Source organism: Podarcis tiliguerta (assembly GCF_965153285.1).
Source record: "Podarcis tiliguerta genome assembly, chromosome: 12".
Lineage (NCBI taxonomy): Eukaryota > Metazoa > Chordata > Lepidosauria > Squamata > Lacertidae > Podarcis > Podarcis tiliguerta.
In genome coordinates this window covers 51,443,565-51,465,674 of record NC_139545.1, presented here as the reverse complement: position 1 = coordinate 51,465,674, position 22,110 = coordinate 51,443,565, and the positions used below count along the sequence as shown (strand labels likewise).

Genomic DNA, 22,110 nt, shown 5'->3' with positions numbered 1-22,110 from the left:
ATCTGCAATAAGCAAGTCTTTTCTTGCATGTAAAAGGAAAGAATGCCTGCGAATCATTTGTCTCCCAGGAGGCCTCAGGATTTAGCAGCTGGGTTCCATTGCTTACATGCAAATATTTCTCTGTACAGGTGGGGGAATCGGAGCCGATGTTGATCCCCATCCAAATGACTGTAAAGGGCTGCCCAATCTTCTTGCAGATGACAGGACCCAGCCATCCAATGCCAACGCCTGTAATCAGGTAGAATAATAATAGTAATATATTACGTACACTCCACCCATCTAACTGGGTTGCCCCAGCCCCTCTAGAAAGCTTTCCAACATAATATAAAAACACATTAAACATTAAAAACTTCCCGATACAGGGCTGCCTTCAGATGTCTTCGGAAAGTCGAGCAGTTGTTTTATCTGTTTGACATCTGGTGGAAGGGGATTCCACAGGGTGGGTACCACCACCAAGAAGGCTCTCTGCCTGATAAAAACCTACCTGCTCTTCACAAGGCAGTTGAGGCTGTGTCTGTGTTCAGGATGGGCAAAACCCTGTTCAGTTTCTCATTTTCAGATCTTAAGTGCCCTTCTCCACATTGGTTTGTAAATTGTCAAAAGTATGAAAATTCACCAGCGTTCTGTGAATTTCTCTCTAGTATGCACCTTTTTCTGTGCCTAGCATACGTTTCTTTTTAATATCGATTCTCCCTAATGTAATGCATTTTTGTATGTAATTTTCAGTAACGTGCGTTTTGATGCACACTTTGCCTAGCGTTTGAATTTTGTATACATTGCTTGGCTGAAGAACCACACTGCAGAATTTGGAGCAGGGATTATTTTGAAGGACAGCTGCGTTTTCTATTTGCGTTCCGTTTCCAAAAGTGCGACTTAAGGAGGTTCACCTTTAAAGGGGATTCTCTGCCAGGATTCCCAAGCCCTTCTGACCCAACGGCAGTTTCTAGCTGCCCCAGAGGAGAGCAGAGCCTTGTGGCAGAGGCATATCCCCTTCAACAGAAAGACCCAGAACGCAGACTTAAGTGATGCATACCCAGGTGACCCCATTTTTCTTCTCCAGGTTTGGGGCCCACATCTCCGGAGGGGATACAGTCTCGCGATACGTCCGGCTCAACAACCCCACTCCCTTTGGTAAGCGAAGAGGATGTTTGCCCTTTGTGAGAAGCATTATGGCAAAAGCAGGGGTCCTGAGTTGCATTCAGTTCTGGGCAGCTTCCAGCACTGAGTGGGGCCGGAGGCAGAGCAATAAACGTACATTAGTTCCTTTGCACAGCAGGCTTCTTTCTGCTGTGCAAATATTAACGCACCCCTCTCTGTTCATCCAGCCAAGCAAGGAGCATTATCAGAGTCCAAGGACACTTTTCAGCAAAACACCTGGGCAAGGGAGGGGAGTTCCAGGCACCAGGCAGACACCTGGAGCAGGTCATATTTGTCTCATGGGCCTGAGCTTCCCCACTTCTGCATTACAGTGTTTTTGTCGCTGCGACGATGGCAAAGGCCCAGTAGCAACCAGTTCCAGTAGGAAGCTTTTGATCACCTTTCACTGAGCTCTCCTTGCCTTTGTGGGGATACCGAATGAGCTGCAAGAAGTGATCCCAGCAGTTTTGGAATTTCCATGTTAACCGACAGCGGTTCGAGGCTCCATGTGGCCCCATAGGCTGAGGTTTTGTAGTGAACATCCCAAGGGCATTTTTGTGGTCTGAGAACTTTTCCCTGCTTGCCCACTTCCAATGTTGTCTTTGCATCCTTGAGGATTAGAAACCTGCTTAATAATAATAATAATAATAATTGTACCCTGCCCATCTGGTGTCTTCTAAACATCAGATAGTTGTTAGTTTCTTTAACATCTGATGGGAGGGTGTTCCATAGAGCTGGCACCACTACCAAGAAGGCCCTCTGCCTGGTTCCTTGTAACTTTGCTTCTCGCAGTAAGGGAACCACCAAAAGGCCCTCGGCGCTGGACCTTAGTGTCTGGGTTGAACAATGGGTGTGGAGACGCTCCTTCAGGTATACTGGGCTGAGGCTTTTTAGGGCTTTAAAGGTCAGCACCAACACTTTGAATTGTGCCTGGAAACGTACTGGGAGACAAAGTAGGTCTTTCAAGACTGGTGTTATGTGGTTTCGGCGGCCGCTCCCAGTCACCAGTCTAGCTGCCACATTCTGGATTAGTTGTAGTTCCCGGGCCACCTTCAAAGGTAGCCCCACATAGAGCGCATTGCAGTAGTCCAAGCAGGAGATAACCAGAGCATGCACCAGAGCATGTACTCTGGCAAGAGAATCGGGTAGATAGGGTCTCAGCCTGCATACCAGATGGAGCTGATAAACAGCTGCCCTGGACACAGAATTGACCTGTGCCTCCATGGACAGCTGCAAGTCCAAAATGACTCCCAGGCTGCGCACCTGCTCCTTCAGGGGCACAGTTGCCCCATTCAGGACCAGGGAGTCCCCAACATCTACCCACCCCCTGTCCCCCCAAAACAGTACTTCTGTCTTGCCAGGATTCAACCTCAATCTGTTAGCTGCCATCCAACTGCCTCCAGACACTCACACAGAACCTTCACCGTGTTCACTGGTTCCAATTTAAAAGAGAGGTAGAGCTGGGTATCATCCGCATATTGATGGACACCCAGCCCAAACCCCCCTGATGAAAAGGAAAGAAAGCTGAGGTTTTTAAGTCACTGTGCATTGTAGCATTGCACACAGCTTTGACTGAGACACGCTGTTGAGCAGTATGCAGGTTTTCTCGTCTGTGGCGCTTGCCTGGTCACAGTTATTTCACGCGTGCAAGACATCTTCTAACGTTGCCGTTGCTGAAGGATGAACATGCAAATACAAGCTCAACCTTGGTTATAAAACCTTAGCAACTCTGAGTTTCTTTCTGCATCCCCCCCCCCCTCTCAATCCAGACATTCGAATGGACTGGGAAAGTTATAACCAGGATAAAGATGACGACAAGCTGGTGGACCTCCTGGTCTTCTACGGAGCCCCTTTTCCTGTTAGAGACCTTGACGGCAATGAGATTGAAGTCCTCTGGGAGACTGAAACACCCCCAGAGAAAGTGTCTTACACTGCAGGATCTCTCAAGGAGAACCCGGTAGGGGTCTATTGTGCTGTCTTTTCCTTAAAGACAGGAAGGCGCCTTGCATGCAGCTCTTGGGTATGAATGTCAAACAAGCAAGAAGGCTCGCATGAGTGTGTGCAATTTAACACGAATGTTCTTTACAACTCTCCTTCCTTCCTTATCTTTCATTGGTGTTGCTTTCCAGGCTTGAAACCAGGTAGGCTTCTCCATCCTAGTGAGCACTAGATGTTGTTGCGATTAGATTATTTGATTTCTATACTGCTTAATATATTAAAAATATATCTAAGTGGTGGGCAAAAAACTGAAGCAACAGACAGACTTAAAATATTACAAAAAGACACGGCTACATATAAAAATGCTATATTAATACAATGTTACTAATATATACAATGTGTGACCAAAAGGTTCGGTGAATGGTCACAGAAATCAGACAGCAAGAAATATTCGAATATACAATTGGCACCAGAAACCCACGAAATGCTCACAATTGTGTGTGGAGATGAAGCTGTAACTCGAAAGACAGTGTATGAGTGGTTTAAGCATTTCCGTGAAGGGCGGCAAACCATCGAAGATGAACCTGGGTCTGGGAGACCGGCGGCTTCAGATGTCGACAGAGTTCGCGAGTTATTGATGTGGGATTGGCGTTTGTCCATCCGAATGATGGTGGAAGAATTGCATATTCCGCTTGAAACCATTACTGAGGTTACTGAGTTGTCCCACCCTCCATATTCTCCCAATCTGGCCCCACCGGATTTATTTCTTTTTCCAAAATGGAAATCAAGGGAAATGAAAGCAGTACGAAGAGGACTTCTCCAGAAGTTTCCAACAGTTCTACGAACGTTGTCAATGGTGCGTTGTATCAAAAGGGGCCTACTTTGAAAGCCTGGAGGAGGAAGAAGAAGAAGAAGAAGAAGAAGAAGAAGAAGAAGAAGAAGAAGAAGAAGAGTTTGGATTTGCTATCCCGCTTTATCACTCCCCTTCAGGAGTCTCAAAGCGGCTAACATTCTCCTTTCCCTTGCTCCCCCACAACAAACACTCTGTGAGGTGAGTGGGGCTGAGAGACTTCAGAGAAGTGTGACTGGCCCAAGGTCACCCAGCAGCTGCATGTGGAGGAGCGGGGAAGCGAACCCGGTTCACCAGATCACAAGTCCACCACTCTGAACCACTACACCACACTGTATGTTCGAATATTTCTCAATGTCCAATTTCTGTGACCACTGAACTTTCTGGTAACACCTTGTATAAATCAGTATCAATTCATTTCCATTCTGACACACTCTCCCTCTCAGCCTCTGGGTTCTCCTTGCTGGTTAGGGCTCAGAGTAATGTTGCAGTTGAAAACATCCGGAGGGAAACCAGGTTGGGAAAGGCCGGACCTAGAGAGTTTTGCATAGGGCTGGGGCTGCGCTTCCAATTGTTGTTTTGCTTTAAGAGGAGCAAACCACGAGCCCAGGTTCAGACATCCTGGAGGGGCAGCAAGAGCAGCAGATAACATAGGAGCAAAGGAGACACCATAGTTTGTTTTGAACTGTGGTTTAATGTTCCATGCGGACCAGGCCAACCTGGGTGGAATTGCAGAGAATCAACTTTTTTCTCCTGGGATGAAGGCCCATTGTGTGGGTTATGGCTCCATCTGTCGTCCAGAGGCAGAACATGGACCTGAAAGCAGTTGGCATGACTTGGTCCTCCTCAGCCCCAGCCTATTTCCTGCCTTCATTCGAGGTGGTTCATCTTGGTCTTGGCTTCTGTGTCTCTTCATGAGTTTACCTTTCCCTCGTAACATAAGAAGAGCCTGCTGGATCAGGCCAGGGGCCCATCTAGTCCAGCATCCTGTTCTCACAGTAGCTGGTGGGAAAACAGCAAGCAGGTCCTGAGCTCAAGAGCAACTCTCCCCTCCTGTGGCTTCCAGCAGCTGGTGTTCAGAAGCATTGCTGCCTCCAGGATGGAGACAGAGCACAGCCATCCTGACTAGTAGCCATCAATAGCCCTCTCCTCCTCCATGAATTTGTCCAGTCCTCTTTTAAAGCCATCCACGTTGGTGGGCATCACTGCTTCCTGGAGGACCAAGTTCCCTAGTGAAGAAGTCCTTTCCTTTTTCTATCCTGGACCTTCATTGGATGTCCTCATGCTCTAGGGCAGCGGTTCTCAACCTGTGGGTCCCCAGATGTTGTTGGACTACAACTCCCATCATCCCTGAGCTCTGGCCTTGCTAGCTAGGGGTGATGGGAGTTGTAGTCCAACAACATCTGGGGACCCACAGGTTGAGAACCACTGCTCTAGGGCCTTCTTTCCTTCCTAGATTTCCATTCTGTTTAAAAAGCAAAAGAAGAAGAAGCTCCTTTTGCCATTATGAATAACATGCCACTCTGGTGGCTACTGGCCTATTGTCACACTTCATGGTGTTGTTCTGAATACCAGTTGGCCACTATGAGAACATGATGCTGGGCTGCATGAGCCACTGGCCGGTTCCAGCAAGCTATTCTTATGTACAGTGGGTCCTCAGGTTAAGTACTTAATTCGTTCTGGAGGTCCGTTCTTAACCTGAAACTGTTCTTAACCTGAAGCATCACTTTGGCCTATGGGGCCTCCTGCTGCTGCTGCACCGCCGGAGCACGATTTCTATTCTCATCCTGAAGCAAAGTTCTTAACCCGAGGTACTATTTCTGAGTTAGCAGAGTCTGTAACCTGAAGCATATGTAACCTGAAGCGTATGTAACCGGAGGTACCACTATAGTTTCCTCCCTCTCTGATCCTTCACAACCCATATTTTTCATTGCCATAGAGTCTAGGTGCAATTTTGGAGGACGACGAAGGAGGAGGAGGAGGAAGCAGCAGCAGCAGCAGCAGCAGTGATGACTCTTGGCAACCGACCGTCCTCAAGAAAATAATCTCGGTGGTCATCCGGCCCCACGAGGGGGTGCCCTCCGACTACCCTTTCTGCATCACTCCCAAGCAAGTGGTATGTTCTAGCTGCCCTCCTGTGACCTTGGAAGCCAAGGGGTGAAAAGATGGGAGGGAGGAGAGATTTCAACACAAGAAAGGGCTAAACTTTGCGGGGGGGGGGGGTTCATGTATTTATTAATCCTTCCCTGTGTTCTCCAAATAGAATAGAATAATAAGGTAAAGGGACCCCTGACCATTAGGTCCAGTCGTGGCCGACTCTGGGGTTGCGGCGCTCATCTTGCTCTACTGGCCGAGGGAGCCGGCGTACAGTTTCCGGGTCATGTGGCCAGCATGACTAAGCCGCTTCTGGCGAACCAGAGCAGCACACGGAAATGCCGTTTACCTTCCCGCCAGAGCGGTACCTATTTATCTACTTGCACTTTGACGTGCTTTCGAACTGTTAGGTTGGCAGGAGCAGGGACCGCGGGGATTTGAACCGCTGACCTTCTGATCGGCAAGTCCTAGGCTCTGTGGTTTAACCCACAGTAGTAAATAATAATAATAATAATAATAATAATAATAATAATAATAATATGCTACCCATCTGACTGGGTTCCCCCAGCCACTCTGGGCAGCTTTCAACAGAATATACAGTAGTGCCTCGCAAGACGAAAAGAATCCGTTCCGCGGGTCTTTTCGTCTTGCGGTTTTTTCGTCTTGCGAAGCAAGCCCATTGACGGAGTAGCGCTATTAGCGCTATTGGCTAAAAAAGGGCTAAAAACGGCTTTTTAACACGTGGGAGATTAGCCGTTTTGCTGCTAAAATGCTTTTAGCAGCTTAGCGATTCAAAATAAGGGGTTTTGGAGCGGGAAAAAAATTCAAATGTTTTCGTCATTTTTCGTCTTGCAAAGCAAGCCCATAGGGAAATTCGTCCTGCGAAGCGCCTCTGCAGACGGAAAACCCTTTCGTCTTGCGGGTTTTCCGTCTTGCGAGGCATTCGTCTTGCGGGGCACCACTGTAAAAACATAACAAAACATCAAACATTAAAAGCTTCCCAAAACAGGGCTGCCTTCAGATGTCTTCTAAAAGTCAGATAGTTGTTTATTCCCTTGAAATCTGATGGGAGAACATTCCACAGGCCAGGCTTTTTGTTTATTATTGTATTATTCAAAACAAGGTGATTGACTGAAGTGTTTGGATTCTGGATTACGATGCAGGTTCAGGATATCACAAGTGCAGGGGAGAGTTACTTGTTTTGAATGCTTCTCCATATAAAACACTCCCCATAATAGTCTACTTCACACTATGTGGTGGAGCATTTAAGAATGTGGTCCCTCCACCTCCTACAATCTCAGCTCTGAGGGCTCCGTATGTTTAGAAAACTGGCTCTCATCAGGAACAGGACATGAGGTTGATCCTAGGCAGCTGGGATTCAAAACACAACCTTTCCTCTCTCCCCAAAAATCAGAATATTTTTGAAGTCTCCCTGGCTTCGCAAGTTGTTTGCCACATGTGGGGGTGGAGCAGGGGACAGCTGTTTCAGAAATACAAACCTCAAGCCCCTCTGGCTATACAGAACTACCTGCCCTCTCAGTGTTCCTAATCAGCTGTTTGTGCCCAGGTGGTCCCTGCAGGTGGTGCTGCCGCCATCCACATTTCCTTCACTCCGCTGATGCTGCCAGAGATCATCAATAAGTTTGAATGCGAAGGTTTTGCCCTTGGCTTCATGAGCTTGGATAGCAGGGTATGGATAAGAGAATAATGCCTTTCCTTTCCCTCCTTATCCATCCCATCTCCTCTGACTTCTCTCTTTTCCAGCTTTGTTGTGTTCCTTAGGCTTTGTCCAGCACCCTGCTCTCACCGCCCCATCCCAAACTAACGCCCACTTGCCACCACCATGTGTCATCCTACCTAGTCCTCCCGAAGTAGAGAGAAGGTGTGCTGCGGAATGGTGCTGTTTTTCAGGACAGCTCATGAGCATAAGCCAGATTCATTCCCTGAGTCTTCCCCAGCGGGTGGCCCAACCAGTTACGCAGGTTAGACTCATGGTGACACAGCCCCATCGCCTCCTATCAGGTCAGAAGCCTGGCATGGGTCCAGTTTCTTGCATCGCTGCTCCATGGCCAGCTCTTTGCACAAACTGAGATGGTAACACAGGGTCCCTGGCAACCTTGCAGTGCAAACAAAGCCATTTTCTTTCAAATGGAAACCATCTTTGGAAGCCACACCTCGCCATCCAAAGTGCTCTGGTCGTGGCAGGTCCTGCCTGTCCCCCGCTCCTGAGAACGGCCGTAACACAAATCGAGCTGCAACCCGAATTACCGTATTTTTCGCTCTATAAGACGCACTTTTTCCCCTCCAAAAATTAAGGGGAAATGTGTGTGTGTCTTATGGAGCGAATGCAGGCTCCTTGGCTTCAGCGATAGCAACACGAAGCCTTCGAAGCACAGAGGGAGCGCTCCCTCCATAGTCCGGAGGCTTTGCGTTGCTTTTGCTGAAGCCCGGGAGAGCAAGACTCTCCTGGCTTCGGCAGAGAGCTGCGCAGCGCCCCTTCAGCGAAGCAGGAGGAGAAATGGAAGGGGCTCCGTTTCTCCTGCCGCTTCGCTGAAGGGGCACTGAGCAGAGAGGGGGAGAATTTTTTTTCTTGTTCTCCCCCTCTAAAACAAGGTGCGTTCTATGGTCGGGTGCGTCCTATGGAGCGAAAAATACGGTAAGCCCAGCCCCGTCCCATCGCTCGGAGGAGGCTCAGTGCGGCTCTAAGTGCCCACAACAGACCACCGTTGATACGTTTTTATTCCCCTCCACCAGATGGTTCAGAACGTCCCTGGGAAAGTGACTCGTGGAGACGGCTATGCCGTCGCACCTCTGCGGATTGACCTGCAAGCGTTTGTCAAGCCGGCTTTGTAAGTGCCATACCTGAAGCGATGGGGTGGCTTTTGGGACAGACAGGGCTGGCTGCTCACAGCTGCACAAGCAGATGTTGGGTGGTGAAGAAGAAGAGTTTGGATTTGATATCCCGCTTTATCACTACCCGAAGGAGTCTCAAAGCAGCTAACATTCTCCTTTCCCTTCCTCCCCCACAACAAACACTCTGTGAGGTGAGTGGGGCTGAGAGACTTCAGAGAAGTGTGACTGGCCCAAGGTCACCCAGCAGCTGCATGTGGAGGAGCAGGGAATCGAACCCGGTTCACCAGATTACGAGTCTACTGCTCTTAACCACTACGCCACATTGGCTCTCTTCCAGAAGGGCACCTCCTGGAACGGCCACTATGCCTCATGACCGGGATGATACTCTGATCATCCAGAAACAGAGAAGGAACTCTCCTGTCACCGTTTTTGGAATAATGCTACCCCCTAAACCCAAATGAGTTGGACAAGTCCGGAAGAGAGTGCTCGCTTGGGCTCCTTCAGGGGCTGGAAACCTGGTTTCGTGCTTCCATTTCCTGAAAGAGAGTGGCGTTAGCTTACCTTGAACCCTGGGAATCTCCAGAGGTGATGGACCAGAGGGAACTTGAGCAGAGCCCAAAACTTTCCCAAAATGGAGGTGGGGTTAAATATACCAATTGCAGGGAGGGAGGGGAATCGCAACTCGGCATAGTGAAAGGGAATGTATGGCATTAATATGGTTTGTTGGAAAAGATTATGTAAGGAAAACAATAAAAATTTACTTGAAAAAACAAAAACAAAATGGAGGTGGGGTTCTTTCTGCTAGGCAAATACGTTTTTGTTTTTTTAAAACCCCCCAATAAAATCTCAATCCTATTTTGTCTTTTATGAACTCCTTTGCTACTTTATGCAGCTTTGAGTTTTACTGCTTTATTCATTTTATAGTTGCTTTAGCTAAAGGAGAAATGAACTGCGTTTCATTCATAAACTGCTCTGCTGCTATTATTATGAAAAGGGGGCAACAAATGAATGTCATAAAATAACGCCCATACTAAATACAGGCAATGAATAAAATTATGGTTACAGTAGAAGGGCAGGGATGATGGGAATTGTAGTCCAAGAGAGGGAGGGACAGACTGGAGAGTCGCTTTCAACCCCAGGCCAGGTTGACTTTAAAACCTCAAGTAGAAGATTCACAAAAGTTGGCTCTATCCTCCTCTTCTAGGCCACAATGACTGAGGCAGCTGTGCTTGGGGGGTTGCAGTCTAGTGCAACATTTATGGACATGTTCATAATTCTGCTCTAAGAGCTTGTTGAAAGCAGTCCAGATCCAAGCTTGGTGGGCATGCTCTACACTGAATGTGCCTCATATAATCGCATTAGTGGGTTATGCTATGAGAGCCAGTGTGGTGAAGTGGTTAAGAGCGGTAGTCTCCTAATCTGGGGAACCGGGTTCGCGTCTCTGCTCCTCCACATGCAGCTGCTGGGTGACCTTGGGCCAGTCACACTTCTCCGAAGTCTCTCAGCCCCACTCACCTCACAGAGTGTTTGTTGTGGGGGAGGAAGGGAAAGGAGAATGTTAGCCGCTTTGAGACTCCTTAAAGGGAGTGAAAGGCGGGATAGCAAATCCAAACTCTTCTTCTCTTCTTCTTCTTCTTAGACAAGACTGAACGGCCTTTGGTTTTCTTCCTGCAGGCTAACTGCTGAGATGGATCATGAGAGCGGATTGGTGTTTCACGCTCTAGCCAGCGCCCTTATCCCAGACGAGCCCCTCATGGGGGTAAGTAGTCCCGATTCCTTTCCTACTTTTGAGATCCTCGAAATGTTGTGCTTTCCTCCTCACGGAACAAGGCTCTGAAAGTGCACCATGAAACAGTCACACTCAGAATCCAGTGCAGGGACCTGGGGATGTGAAGCGGGTTTGATTTTGATCATTTGTTTCTCAACATTTCCCCGCAAATCACTTAGTGACTGGCAACAATTAAGCACTGCCACGCAACAAGAAAAAGTGCTTTTGGGCTGTTTTTTCCACTTTTTTGCAGTTTGAAATTATTTATTTCCCAGCACCAGATATATGCAGCCGTGCATGAGTTGAATGCACATACGTGGGGAATCGCCTGTGTATAATATTAATTAATTAATTTTAATTTTATTATGTATTTTGTGATTTTATATATGAACATGAAATTTATTACGGTCAGAGACCAGCTTGAGAAACACAAATGGAACTACAATCCCAATAGCAAAACAAACATTTAAAACAATATACAATATAAGGCAAAGACCACACGGCGACCCGGATTGTCGCCAGATTCTGCGCACAGATCTGTAGGCGCAGACCATCCCCCGATTCAATCTAGTTTGTTAAGAAAATCCCCAAACCCAGATCCACGGGTGACTTTGGGTCATTTTTCTAAGGTAGTCTAAAGCTTTTATATGTTTATATGCCTATTGCACTTTTAAACATAAAATCCATTGCTGATTTTATATCTCTATATATATTTATTGATTTATTATATATATATTTATTGATTTTATTCTGTGAACCACCCTGAGACCCCCGGGTATAGGGCGGTTAATTAATTAATTAACCACACTATAATTAATTATTTAATTATTTAATTAATTTAAATAAATAAATAAATAAATAAATAAATAACCGCACTATACCCGGGGGTCTCAGGGCGGTTCACAGAATAAAATCAATATATAAAATCACAAAATACATAAAAATAAAAACAACCCAATAGTCGCCCCCCAAAAAAAACACATTTTAAAAGGGCATAGATGGGATGTATGCCCTTTTATCTTATATGCTCTCTCTCAATCCTTTAGGTGCTGACACAGTCAGCCACAACCCTTAACCTGAAGCTCACCAACAACACAGAGACTCCTCTGTCCTTCAAGCTGGTTTTGACGACGCCCTTCTCCGTGTCCGGCGTAGACCCCAAGAAGAACCTGAAGATACCCCACAGTGACAGTGAAAATGGGGAGCAGCACCTTTTACTCTATCCTCTGGAAAATATGCTGGTAGGTTCATCTTCAAGCCTTAACCGGCAGCTTATAGGCACCGTGGATTGGATGCGGACTAAGTAAAACTTACGCCCCATTACTTTCACTGGTACCGAAGTTCTAGTATATAGAAATAAAGTGACACAGACCAGGGAGGGAGACTGTTAGGATAATTAGCCCGGTGCTGCCAGTAAATCTTCCCAAATTGATTTATTGGCTCCTCAGTCCAGCACGCTCTGCTGCGTGAACTCTTGCTTCACTCCTACAGCAGTAAAACACCTTAGCAGAATAAGCGCAGCATACGTGTGATAAAGGCTTAAATTAAACGAAGGCAGATACTTTCCTTAAAGTCTTTTATTGCTCCGATAACATTGGCAAAAATCCATCAAGAGTTCAACTGCATCTCTGCCAGCTCCTCTCACCGAGCGAGCTGCTGACACACTGACACTTTCGCTTTCACAGCACACAAAGAACATTCCAGTCTGCTCACGTCATTTCCTGGCAGACGTCCCAGGAAATCCCTCCCCTTTAGAGCCGAGGCATAGCAGTTTACCTCATTACTGCTCCCAACACCCCCTCTTGCCTCGGATCGGAGGGTAGAATCGACCCTTGGTCGTCCCAAACCTAAACCTACGCAAAACTCTCCATGTCTCTGGAAGGAGAGTGGCTTCGTTAAGCCATCAGCTAGGTTCTTCGCAGAGGGACAATACTTCAGTGCTACTAATCCCTCTTGAACGCTTTGACACACATTCCGAAAGCGAATATCTAAATGTTTCGTCCTCGCTTTGAACTGTCCAGACTCTGCCAAACGTAGGCATGGTTGATTGTCTTCAAACACACGTATTGGTTGACATTCTACCCCACAGATTTCCTGCACTAAGCAAGCATAGAACTCCAGCTCTGTGCATATCTCTGAAAGAGCACTGAACTCAGCCTCAGTGGATGAGAGCGCTATAAGACTCTGCTTCTTGGATCTCCATCCAACTACTGAGTTTCCAAACTTAACCACTAGACCAGACACAGATTTGCGGTCCTTCATGGAAGCCCAATCTGCATCCACATAGCCGACCAGCTTGGCTTCTCCCTGTGCTGGCAACCTAAGACAAAGGTCTTTTGTTTCCTGCAGATATCTCAGAACTCTCTTCATGCCATTCCAGGCATGCACACTAGGGTTTGATGCTTCCCTGCTGAGCAGATTGACAGCAAAAGCAATATCAGGCCTGCTCCACTGGGACAAGTACAACAAACTCCCTAGGGCTGACTGAAACACTTCAGGATTCTCGAACACAGCACTGTCTCCTTGCTGGCTGTCTTTCACAAAATTAGTCTCCATTGGACTCCTGACTCCTGCACAATCACTCATTCTCATTTTCTGCAGCAATTGCTCAATTTTACCTCTCTGACTGAGCAAGAAACTTCCATCTTGTGTGCGTTCAACATTGACACCAAGATAGGTTTTGACAGCACCGAGCTGTTTCAACTTGAAACGTTTCCCTAGGTCTTTGGCAAACTTTTCTGCCTGTTCATCCGTCTCCGCAAAAAACAAAAGGTCGTCAACGAAAACTAACACCTGTTCCTGTTTCTCACCAGACCCTTTCAGGTAAAGACAACTATCAGCAACACTTTTTCTGAAACCTAACTCTTCCAAGGCTTCATTCAGGCACATGTTCCAGTTTCTGGCAGATTGACGCAAACCGTAGATAGATTTGTGCAACCTCCACACAACATCCTGCCTCTTGGTCTCAAACCCTGGAGGAGGCTTCATGTACAGCTCCTCCTGGAGATCTGAGTTTAGGTAGGCAACATCCACATCAAAGTGGTTTACCTTCCAGCCTCTCTGTGCCGCACAAGCTAAAAGCGTTCTCAGAGTCTCTGCACGCGATGTCGGCGAATACACTTCCGTGAAGTGTATTCCCTTCTTCTGAGAAAATCCACGTGCAACTAATCTCGCTCTATACTGCGGCTGTCCAGTCTCTGTGGGTTTCAAACGGTAAACCCACCTGCAACCTACTGCCTGTTTGCCTGGTGGCAGTTCAGTGAGTGAAAACACACCTAGATCCTTCATGGACTTCAACTCTTTGTCCATTGCCTTGTGCCACTCAGCTGCTTCTTCCTCAGGCAAACTCTGAATATCCTCAAAGGACTCAGGTTCACATCTAGCTGAACCTACCCAGACACCTGAAGCCTCATACTGATCAGGAGGTCTCCTTGTCCTCGCTGATCTCCTCAGTGTGACTCTTGGTGACACTGCTTCTTCTTCCTCAACCTCAGCATCTTCCCCCTCTGACCTGCTGCGCCTCTTGGGCCTCACAGCTGGCTCAACGGGTGAAGAAGGCTCACTCTTTGGTTCAATCTTGACTCTTGTCAGAGGAAGTGTTCTAGGTTCCCCCCTCTGAGGGAGTCTAAGTTGTCCCTGTCTTGGACTTTGTTGCTCTGGACCTTGGTCCCTTGCAACCACTTCATCATCCTCCTCTTCAGCGTCTGAGTCATAGGACTGTTGTATAACCACCTCTGGGTTTGCATGCAGACGCTCCCAGCCTGCTTGCTCACAAAACTCTGCACTATTACTCACAACCAGTCTTGACTGATCACCACTGGGGTACGCAAACCTCCAGGCCTTTGAGCCAGGTTCATACCCTACAAAGATCATTTTCTTTGCTCTTGGCTCGCCTTTTCTGCGTAGAGCCTTTGGAATAAGCACCCAGGCTTCACAACCAAACACACGGAAGTAATTAACCTTGGGCTTTTTTCCATGCAGTAAGAAATACGGTGTATTTCCCACACTAGAGTTGTACACTCTGTTCTGTGTATGTACCACATACTTCCAAGCTTCAGACCAGAACTTTTGGGGTAGCCCAGAATCCCACAGGATCGCAGAAACTGCCTCTTGCACTGTCCTGTTTTTCCTCTCTGCCACACCATTCTGTTGCGGAGAGTAAGGAGCAGTGAGTCTGTGGCTAATCCCCTGTTCCCTGAAAAAGTCTTGCAGAGCTGATCCAGTGAATTCCGAACCTCGGTCACTCTGAAAGGCCTTAACTTTGGCGGAATACATCGTCTCCACAGCTATGATCCAATCCCTAATCATTTTTGCTGCCTCAGCTTTGGTTCTCAAAGCAAATGTCCAGGCGGATCTCGAAAAATCATCAACCAGAATCAAAGAGTACTTTGACTTCCCCAAAGATTCCACCGCCATTGGCCCACACAAATCTGCATGAATTAACTCAAAAGGTTGTGTGGTGCGTCTCTCTGATTTCGGATAGGAGCAAGTTACAATCTTAGATTGCTTACATGCATTGCAATCTAAAAACTTATCACAACTCTTAAAGTCACACCCTTCAGTTAAACTTGGTGCTCTTCTAAGAAATGCCCACCCCAAATGAGCAAAGCGTCTATGCCAAATATGAGCACAACCATTGTGGGGCGCTACATTCACACATTGCCCCTTGGCGTCCTCTGCGTCTTCTTCTCCTGTGGACAAAGACAGGTTAACAGTAAACAAATTGTCTTTGGCATGCACTGTATAGACATGGTTGCCATCCTTGTAGAATTCGCACTTGTCACCTGCAAAAGAAACTTGAAAGCCCTCTGTTAGCAAATCATGCACACTTAACAGACAATTGGTCAAACCAGGCACTGCAAAAGCCTTAACTTCATGCTTAAGAAAAGGACAGTAAAACAATCCAGTCTCAGTCAACTTAGTTTTCGAACCATCCGCCACGACACAGAACTTGTCAGTCTCCACCCTCTTGCGATCCCGCAAGAGATTAGGCGACGGTACGAGAGTGTGGGTGGCTCCTGAGTCGATTATTATCTCTAGAGGATTGTTGTGTTCACACTTCTGCGTCGCCATAGCAACAACCCCCCTCTCACTGCCCCCTTGGCTGGGGCCTGCTTCTGCTTCCTTCACTGTAGCCATAGAAGCAGCCAGGTGGAAGAACGATGCTTTGTCTTTGTTTTCACCACGACCGGTGCCTTTGGAAGATTTCCCACGCCTCTGCTGCTGTGAAGCGGAGCTTATCTGCCTTCCTGGCAGCTGCTGCATTCCTTTCCCACGGGAAGGCTCTTGTGCCTCCAACGGACAGTTGCGGATGAGATGTGAGTGACTGCCACAGCGAAAACATCTCTTGCCAGATGCAAAAGCTCTCACAGTATGCTCACTGTGACTTGCTGCCCCCCCACTCCTTCTAGGGGTACAGCCTGTAGGCTCCTTCATGGCCCCTTTTCTTCTTATCTCTTCATCAATCAAGCGTCCAGAAATATAATCCAGCGTCAGATCTTGCACCGGCATAGTCTCCATCGTGAGAACCAGGTTCTCATAACTTTTGTCCAAAGAGCTCAGCAAAGCATAAGCTTTTAATTCCTCTGGGAAAGGGACGTTGAGCAAACGCAGCTTGCTGAAGATAGACAGCACCTGTGCAATATGCTCACGTATCGATTCCCCTGGGGCAAGCCTCTTTTCAAACAAGGCACGCAACACATGCACTTTTGCCCCTGCCGTGGTGCGCTGGTGGATTCTCTCCAAAGCAGACCAAATCTGATGGCAAGTCCTCAGCCCATCAATGTGAGGCAACTGGCTGGCCTCAAGTGCCATGACGACGTAAGACATGGCCTTCTGATCTTTCTTGGCTGCCGCGGACGCACGCTCTTGCTCAGCAGCCGCTGCCCCCTGTGCAGCCACAAAGGGGTCCTGCTGCGTGCACTCCCAGAGCTGCTTCCCTCCCAGCCAGAAGAACATCCTTCTCTGCCAATCTTCCCAATTAGCTCCATTGAGCCTCTCAAAGGGGATATTAAAGTTTTCTGAAGCTGCCTGAGCCATGGCCCTTCCCTTCTGTCGGCTTATACTCACTCAGCCAAAACCGGGAGTCTGTGTGGCTGTTGGCTCCTTGCGTCTGAGTCTCTCCGCAGTGCCTTTGAAGATCTGACACGCGATCTCAGCCCTCCGCAGCTTCAAAGCCTTTTTCCACACGTGCTGAAGTCCATAACCTTGTTAGGATAATTAGCCCGGTGCTGCCAGTAAATCTTCCCAAATTGATTTATTGGCTCCTCAGTCCAGCACGCTCTGCTGCGTGAACTCTTGCTTCACTCCTACAGCAGTAAAACACCTTAGCAGAATAAGCGCAGCATACGTGTGATAAAGGCTTAAATTAAACGAAGGCAGATACTTTCCTTAAAGTCTTTTATTGCTCCGATAACATTGGCAAAAATCCATCAGAGTTCAACTGCATCTCTGCCAGCTCCTCTCACCGAGCGAGCTGCTGACACACTGACACTTTCGCTTTCACAGCACACAAAGAACATTCCAGTCTGCTCACGTCATTTCCTGGCAGACGTCCCAGGAAATCCCTCCCCTTTAGAGCCGAGGCATAGCAGTTTACCTCATTACTGCTCCCAACAGAGACCAGGGCTTCAGATTAGAAGCATAAGCCGTTTTGCAAGGAAGTTTTACCATTTAAACTACCGTATTTTTTGCTCTATAAGACTCACTTTTCCCCTCCTAAAAAGTAAGGGGAAATGTGTGTGCGTCTTATGGAGCGAATGCAGGCTGAGCAGCTATCTCAGAAGCCAGAACAGCAAGAGGGATCGCTGCTTTTGCTGCACAGCGATTCCTCTTGTTGTTCTGGCTTCTGAGATTCAGATTTTTTTTTCTTGTTTTCCTCCTCCAAAAACTAGGTGCGTCTTGTGGTCTGGTGCGTCTTATAGAGCGAAAAATACGGTACTATCTTGAAGTAGGAACTCTGTCAAAGAAAAGGAGAGAACTATCCAATGTCTATTTAAGTCATTATTATGACTTAATACTATATTTATTAGATAAAATAGTTTAAAACAGAGGCAGCACACGCATAGAATCAGTTCAAATCCAAGATCCCGACTGGGATAAAGTCTTTAGATGGTGTGTTGAAAGAGGAATGTCTTTAGCAGGCATCAGAAAAGCAACAGAGAAGGCGCATGTCATGTCTGATACGCAGTGGCAGGGAGTGCCAAAAGATAAATGTCACCGCACTGAAGCACCCTCCTTTTCATTTTATGCATTTAAATTTTTTAATTGCATTTAGACCCTTCAGTTCAAACTCAGTGTAATCATTAAGAGAACTGATGTTGCAGGTCAAAAGAGGGCCCCTTTTTAAAAAGTAGGAACCTGTTTGTACTGGTTGATTAGCATCGATATGGTAATTGAACAAGCCACTCCCCTATGCAGAACGACTGGCTTGGCTTCTTCTGTTGTCTTCTATGTGAACAAGAGTTCTGTGTAATTCAAGAGCCTGCTTATCTGATCACCGAGAGAAGTTCATCCAGTAAAAGATAACGACATTGTGTTTTACTGGACTGCAATACCTCATATTCCATATGAACCGACCCGACCCCTGAGATCATCCTCTGAGGCCCTTATTCGTGTGCCTCCTCCATGAGAGGGCCGGACGGCAGCAACACGAGAACGGGGCCTTCTCTGCAGTGGCTCCCTGTCTGTGGAATGCTCTCCCCAGGGAGGTTTGCCTGGCACCTTCATTATACACCTTTAGGTGCCAGGCAAAAACGTTCCTCTTTAACCAGGCCTTTGGTTGATTGACATCAAATACCCTTTTAAAATGTTTTTTTTTGGGGGGGGGGTTATTGGGTTGTTTGTTTTTATTTTGATTATGTATTTTGTGTTTTTATATTGTGATTTTATTCTGTGAACCACTCTGAGATCTGCCGGTATAGGGCAGTATACAAATTTTAATAATAATAATAATGATGATGATGATGTACAGCACATCGTTTTTCCTGCAAACATGGTTCTGTCATTAACACATTTGGCCTGGCTTACACACAGGTAAAGGTGTCATTCCACACATCTCTGGAGTTACTAACCTACCAACATCTCCCGGAAGACCAGTTCCTGCCTGGGCTTCAAGTGCTACAGCTTGAAAACGGAGACAAAATCCTAGAGTTTAAGCAAAATCTCATCATTGAATACAGTAACAAAGCAACCCAGGTATGCAGATTGATGTCAGTGAGCCAAAAGTCCAGAAAAAAAGACTCGCAAGGGCTTCACAATGGCATATGGGAGCTACCCTGTTCAGCTGCTGTTGGGCAAGAAGCTGCATTTACTGCAACAGGGCTCCCCACTTACACACATTTTGCTTATCCCCTGTACTTTGAAATATGCCAATGCAAGTATGGGAATATATTGATTTATCGCCTCTACCTGCTTAAGCCCACTTTACCACATATTTTTGCAACCTTCTTTCGTATTTTAAAGTTATTTTATACACCACCTTTGGCAGGACAGGTTTATTAACCCCCAGACCAGTTACTAGTCTTCCAAAGCTTATTAGTTTTTAAGTACAAGTTTGATCTTTAAGAGGGGTGGGTGGCTGAGCAGACATGTCTGCCTTGCCGTACCCACTTCTTTTTTTGGCCAGAAATATGGACTGCCAAACTGAATTGCAAGAGCAACAAGGTCTCCCTGACTGCAGCAGTGTCTGGTTGTGTGTAGAGCCGACTGGCAGTTAGGAAGCTGTTGCCCTGAGAAGCAGTCTTAAGATTTCTGCTCTTACCCTGCAGCAGAAACAAACAAAACCGCAGAAAACACTGGCTCCTGTGTGGAGGTCCATCTGAATGTACTTTATGTGGGTAGGTTGGATCCTGGTTAACTGGCGCTGGCAGAAATGCTTACCCAGCTTGGGAGAGTTATACTTAGACAGGGGAGTGTGTGTGTAATCCCACAACTCACCCCCAGAATTTTAGCTGTTATTTTTTAAGCACCCAAAGAGATCTGGTGTCCACACCTAGAAGCTGCACTAGAAATGCTCTGGGATGCTTGCACCAGAGAGCCAGTGTAGTGTAGTGGTTAAGAGCGGTGGACTCGTAATCTGGGGAACCGGGTTTGCGTCTCCTCTCCTGCACATGCAGCTGCTGAGTGACCTTGGGCCAGTCACACTTCTTTGAAGTCTCTCAGCCCCACACACCTCAGAGTGTTTGTTGTGGGGGAGGAAGGGAAAGGAGAATGTTAGTCGCTTTGAGACTCCTTAAAGGGAATGAAAGGCGGGATATCAAATCCAAACTCTTCTTCTTCTTCTTCACCAAGCTAGCTTAACATCTTATGTATATGGGCAATTACCATAGATCAGCTCTGGCCTATCGTCTTCCCAGTCTGCTTTGCCTTGTCAATGCACAATTCCTCCTTTATCAAAGGCTCTTGCCCTGTTTTATACCTTTGCAGGCACTGCCCATGGCTGCGTACCTCACTGTCCCAGTACTTGGGCTCTCTTGTGACACGATTGATTTTGAAGTCTGCCTTGTTAATCAAACAAGGTCCGAAGCTGTCCTTGTGTTGAATACAAGCGGATGCAGGAGCTACTGGACAGCTTTGCTAGGTAAGAGAAATCGGGAGGTTGACGTCTCCCACTCTGTCAAGAAGGCTCCTATGCTTGGAATCTGCATTGTGAGAATGTCCATTTATTTTTTAACAAAATCATAGAATCTGTTTAATTTAGAACGTGTGTAGATCTCCTTTCTGCCAAAAAAAGGTGGGAGCTCATTGTGTTAATGGTGCATTAGAATGAAGGACACACATTTGCAAACTGCAGTGTATTTTTTGAAACAATTTTGGATAAATTAGAGTAATGAATTCAGTAGACTGGAAGCCAGGACAACTGTTAACAACTTTATCAGAAGCAGAGTGGTCATTTTATTCAACTGGTAAAGGTGCGAGTAGACGTTAGTGTGAGGCTTTCTTTTCATTAAGAATGTCACTATACCTTTTGCTCTTTCACTTCCTCTTACAGATAAAAATGAGCGGCACAAAGAACCTGAAGTGTTTTCCATCTCCCCAAATAACGGCGTTCTCGAAGCACATCAAAGTAGCCTGCCTACCAAAACACTTCTGGTGGTTCGCTTCACCCCAAGGTAGGACATGAAGCGAGTTAATGTTCTGCATTGCTTTTGTAGGGTTACCACCAAAGCTGCCAACCTGTTGGGGGGGGGGGCTTTATGAAACCATGTTTCCTTGTGTATTGGCTGCAGTGACTGCGTTCCTAAGTGCTTCCTCTGATAACTTCTGCAGTTCATGCTGACAGTGGGGAGGTAGCTGGAGCAGAACTGTTTTCCATACAAAAGGGTAACCTATGAGTCTTCAGGGTACAAGAAAGCAGTAGCTGCAGAAGTATCTTAGGGCAGATGGGCTCCCTGGCACTGAGAGCAGTACTTGCATATTAAATATAAATTGTGCCAAGGAGCTAGAATTAGGGCACATTATAAAGCTAAATTCACCACTTCCAGTAACCTCCCAAAACAAGGGTTACTAACCTTTGCCCCCTCCAGATGTTGGATTCTGAAGTCCAGTTTCCAGCAACCTCTGGAAGGCTGGAGGGTGTTAGCTGTGCCCTAAAAGACTTGAGGCGGATACAGCAGCAAGTTTTCTTTATCCTCTTGTGTGGGGGGGGGGGGGAGGTTAAAATCAGGAGTGCAACACAGCTAGCATACATTCAGGGCTTCCTCGCATGCCGCATCAGTGTTTGTGGCTGGAGATCCCTCTGGGAGAGGAATTTAAATGTACGTGGCGTGACATCGCCACTAGTAGGCAGCTCTAAGACTAGCAGTCTTCCACCCGCCTTCCTGGATTGTGTTTCTTTCCCTATAAACAGGGAGGACGTGGAATATCAAACCATAATCACAGTTGTTGTATCCATTTGGGCATGGGGGGTTTAAAATCAGGAGTGCAACACGGCTAGCATACAGTTGCAAGATTTTAACTGGCAGAGTACCACATAAATGAAGTAAGCAAGAGCTTAATCCTGCTACTTCTACCTTCCATAATATAGAGTAACTGCATACATTCGGGGCTTCCTCGCACGCTGCATCAGTGTTTGTGGCTGGAGATCCCTCTGGGAGGGGAGTTTAAATGTACGTGGCGTGACATCGCCACTAGTAGGCAGCTCTAAGACTAGCAGGCTTCTACCCACCTTCCTGGATTGTGTTTCTTTCCCTTTAAACAGGGAGGATGTGGAATATCAAACCATAATCACAGTTGTTGGGATGCTGGGAGAGGCACCCTGCCTGCTCTACGTCCGGGGAAAAGGATCTTATGATGAGAAGTATGAAGAAATGCGCAAAACGTAAAGTGCCCATCCAGTTTTCCAGTAGGTTTACCTGGTTTTTGGTGATGTATAGTAGAAAATAAAAGGCCACTATTTCTGTTGACTTGAGTGTGAAGGCTTGATTTCTGAACTAAGAAGCCGAGCCTTCAAATTTAAAACAGAATGTTA

At 46.9% G+C, this 22,110-nt stretch overlaps 1 protein-coding gene and 1 long non-coding RNA gene across 2 annotated transcripts in view; both read left to right on the top strand.

The window, feature by feature from the left end:
- The window catches only part of DLEC1 (DLEC1 cilia and flagella associated protein), a 55,821-nt gene extending 33,776 nt beyond the window's left edge, over positions 1-22,045 (top strand). Inside the window, exons 27-38 of the mRNA XM_083406056.1 lie at positions 129-238; positions 1,061-1,131; positions 2,907-3,094; positions 5,865-6,041; positions 7,587-7,709; positions 8,774-8,868; positions 10,547-10,631; positions 11,687-11,881; positions 18,675-18,836; positions 20,067-20,220; positions 20,632-20,752; positions 21,841-22,045. Coding sequence (XP_083262182.1) covers positions 129-238; positions 1,061-1,131; positions 2,907-3,094; positions 5,865-6,041; positions 7,587-7,709; positions 8,774-8,868; positions 10,547-10,631; positions 11,687-11,881; positions 18,675-18,836; positions 20,067-20,220; positions 20,632-20,752; positions 21,841-21,964 — 1,605 coding nt within the window. The 3' untranslated portion in view covers positions 21,965-22,045. The remainder of the gene's footprint in view (positions 1-128; positions 239-1,060; positions 1,132-2,906; positions 3,095-5,864; positions 6,042-7,586; positions 7,710-8,773; positions 8,869-10,546; positions 10,632-11,686; positions 11,882-18,674; positions 18,837-20,066; positions 20,221-20,631; positions 20,753-21,840) is intronic.
- On the top strand, positions 8,886-9,694 carry LOC310661160. Its single transcript, XR_014503794.1, has 2 exons — positions 8,886-9,509; positions 9,659-9,694. It is a non-coding gene; the product is annotated as an uncharacterized lncRNA (long non-coding RNA).
- Positions 22,046-22,110: the final 65 nt, after the last annotated feature.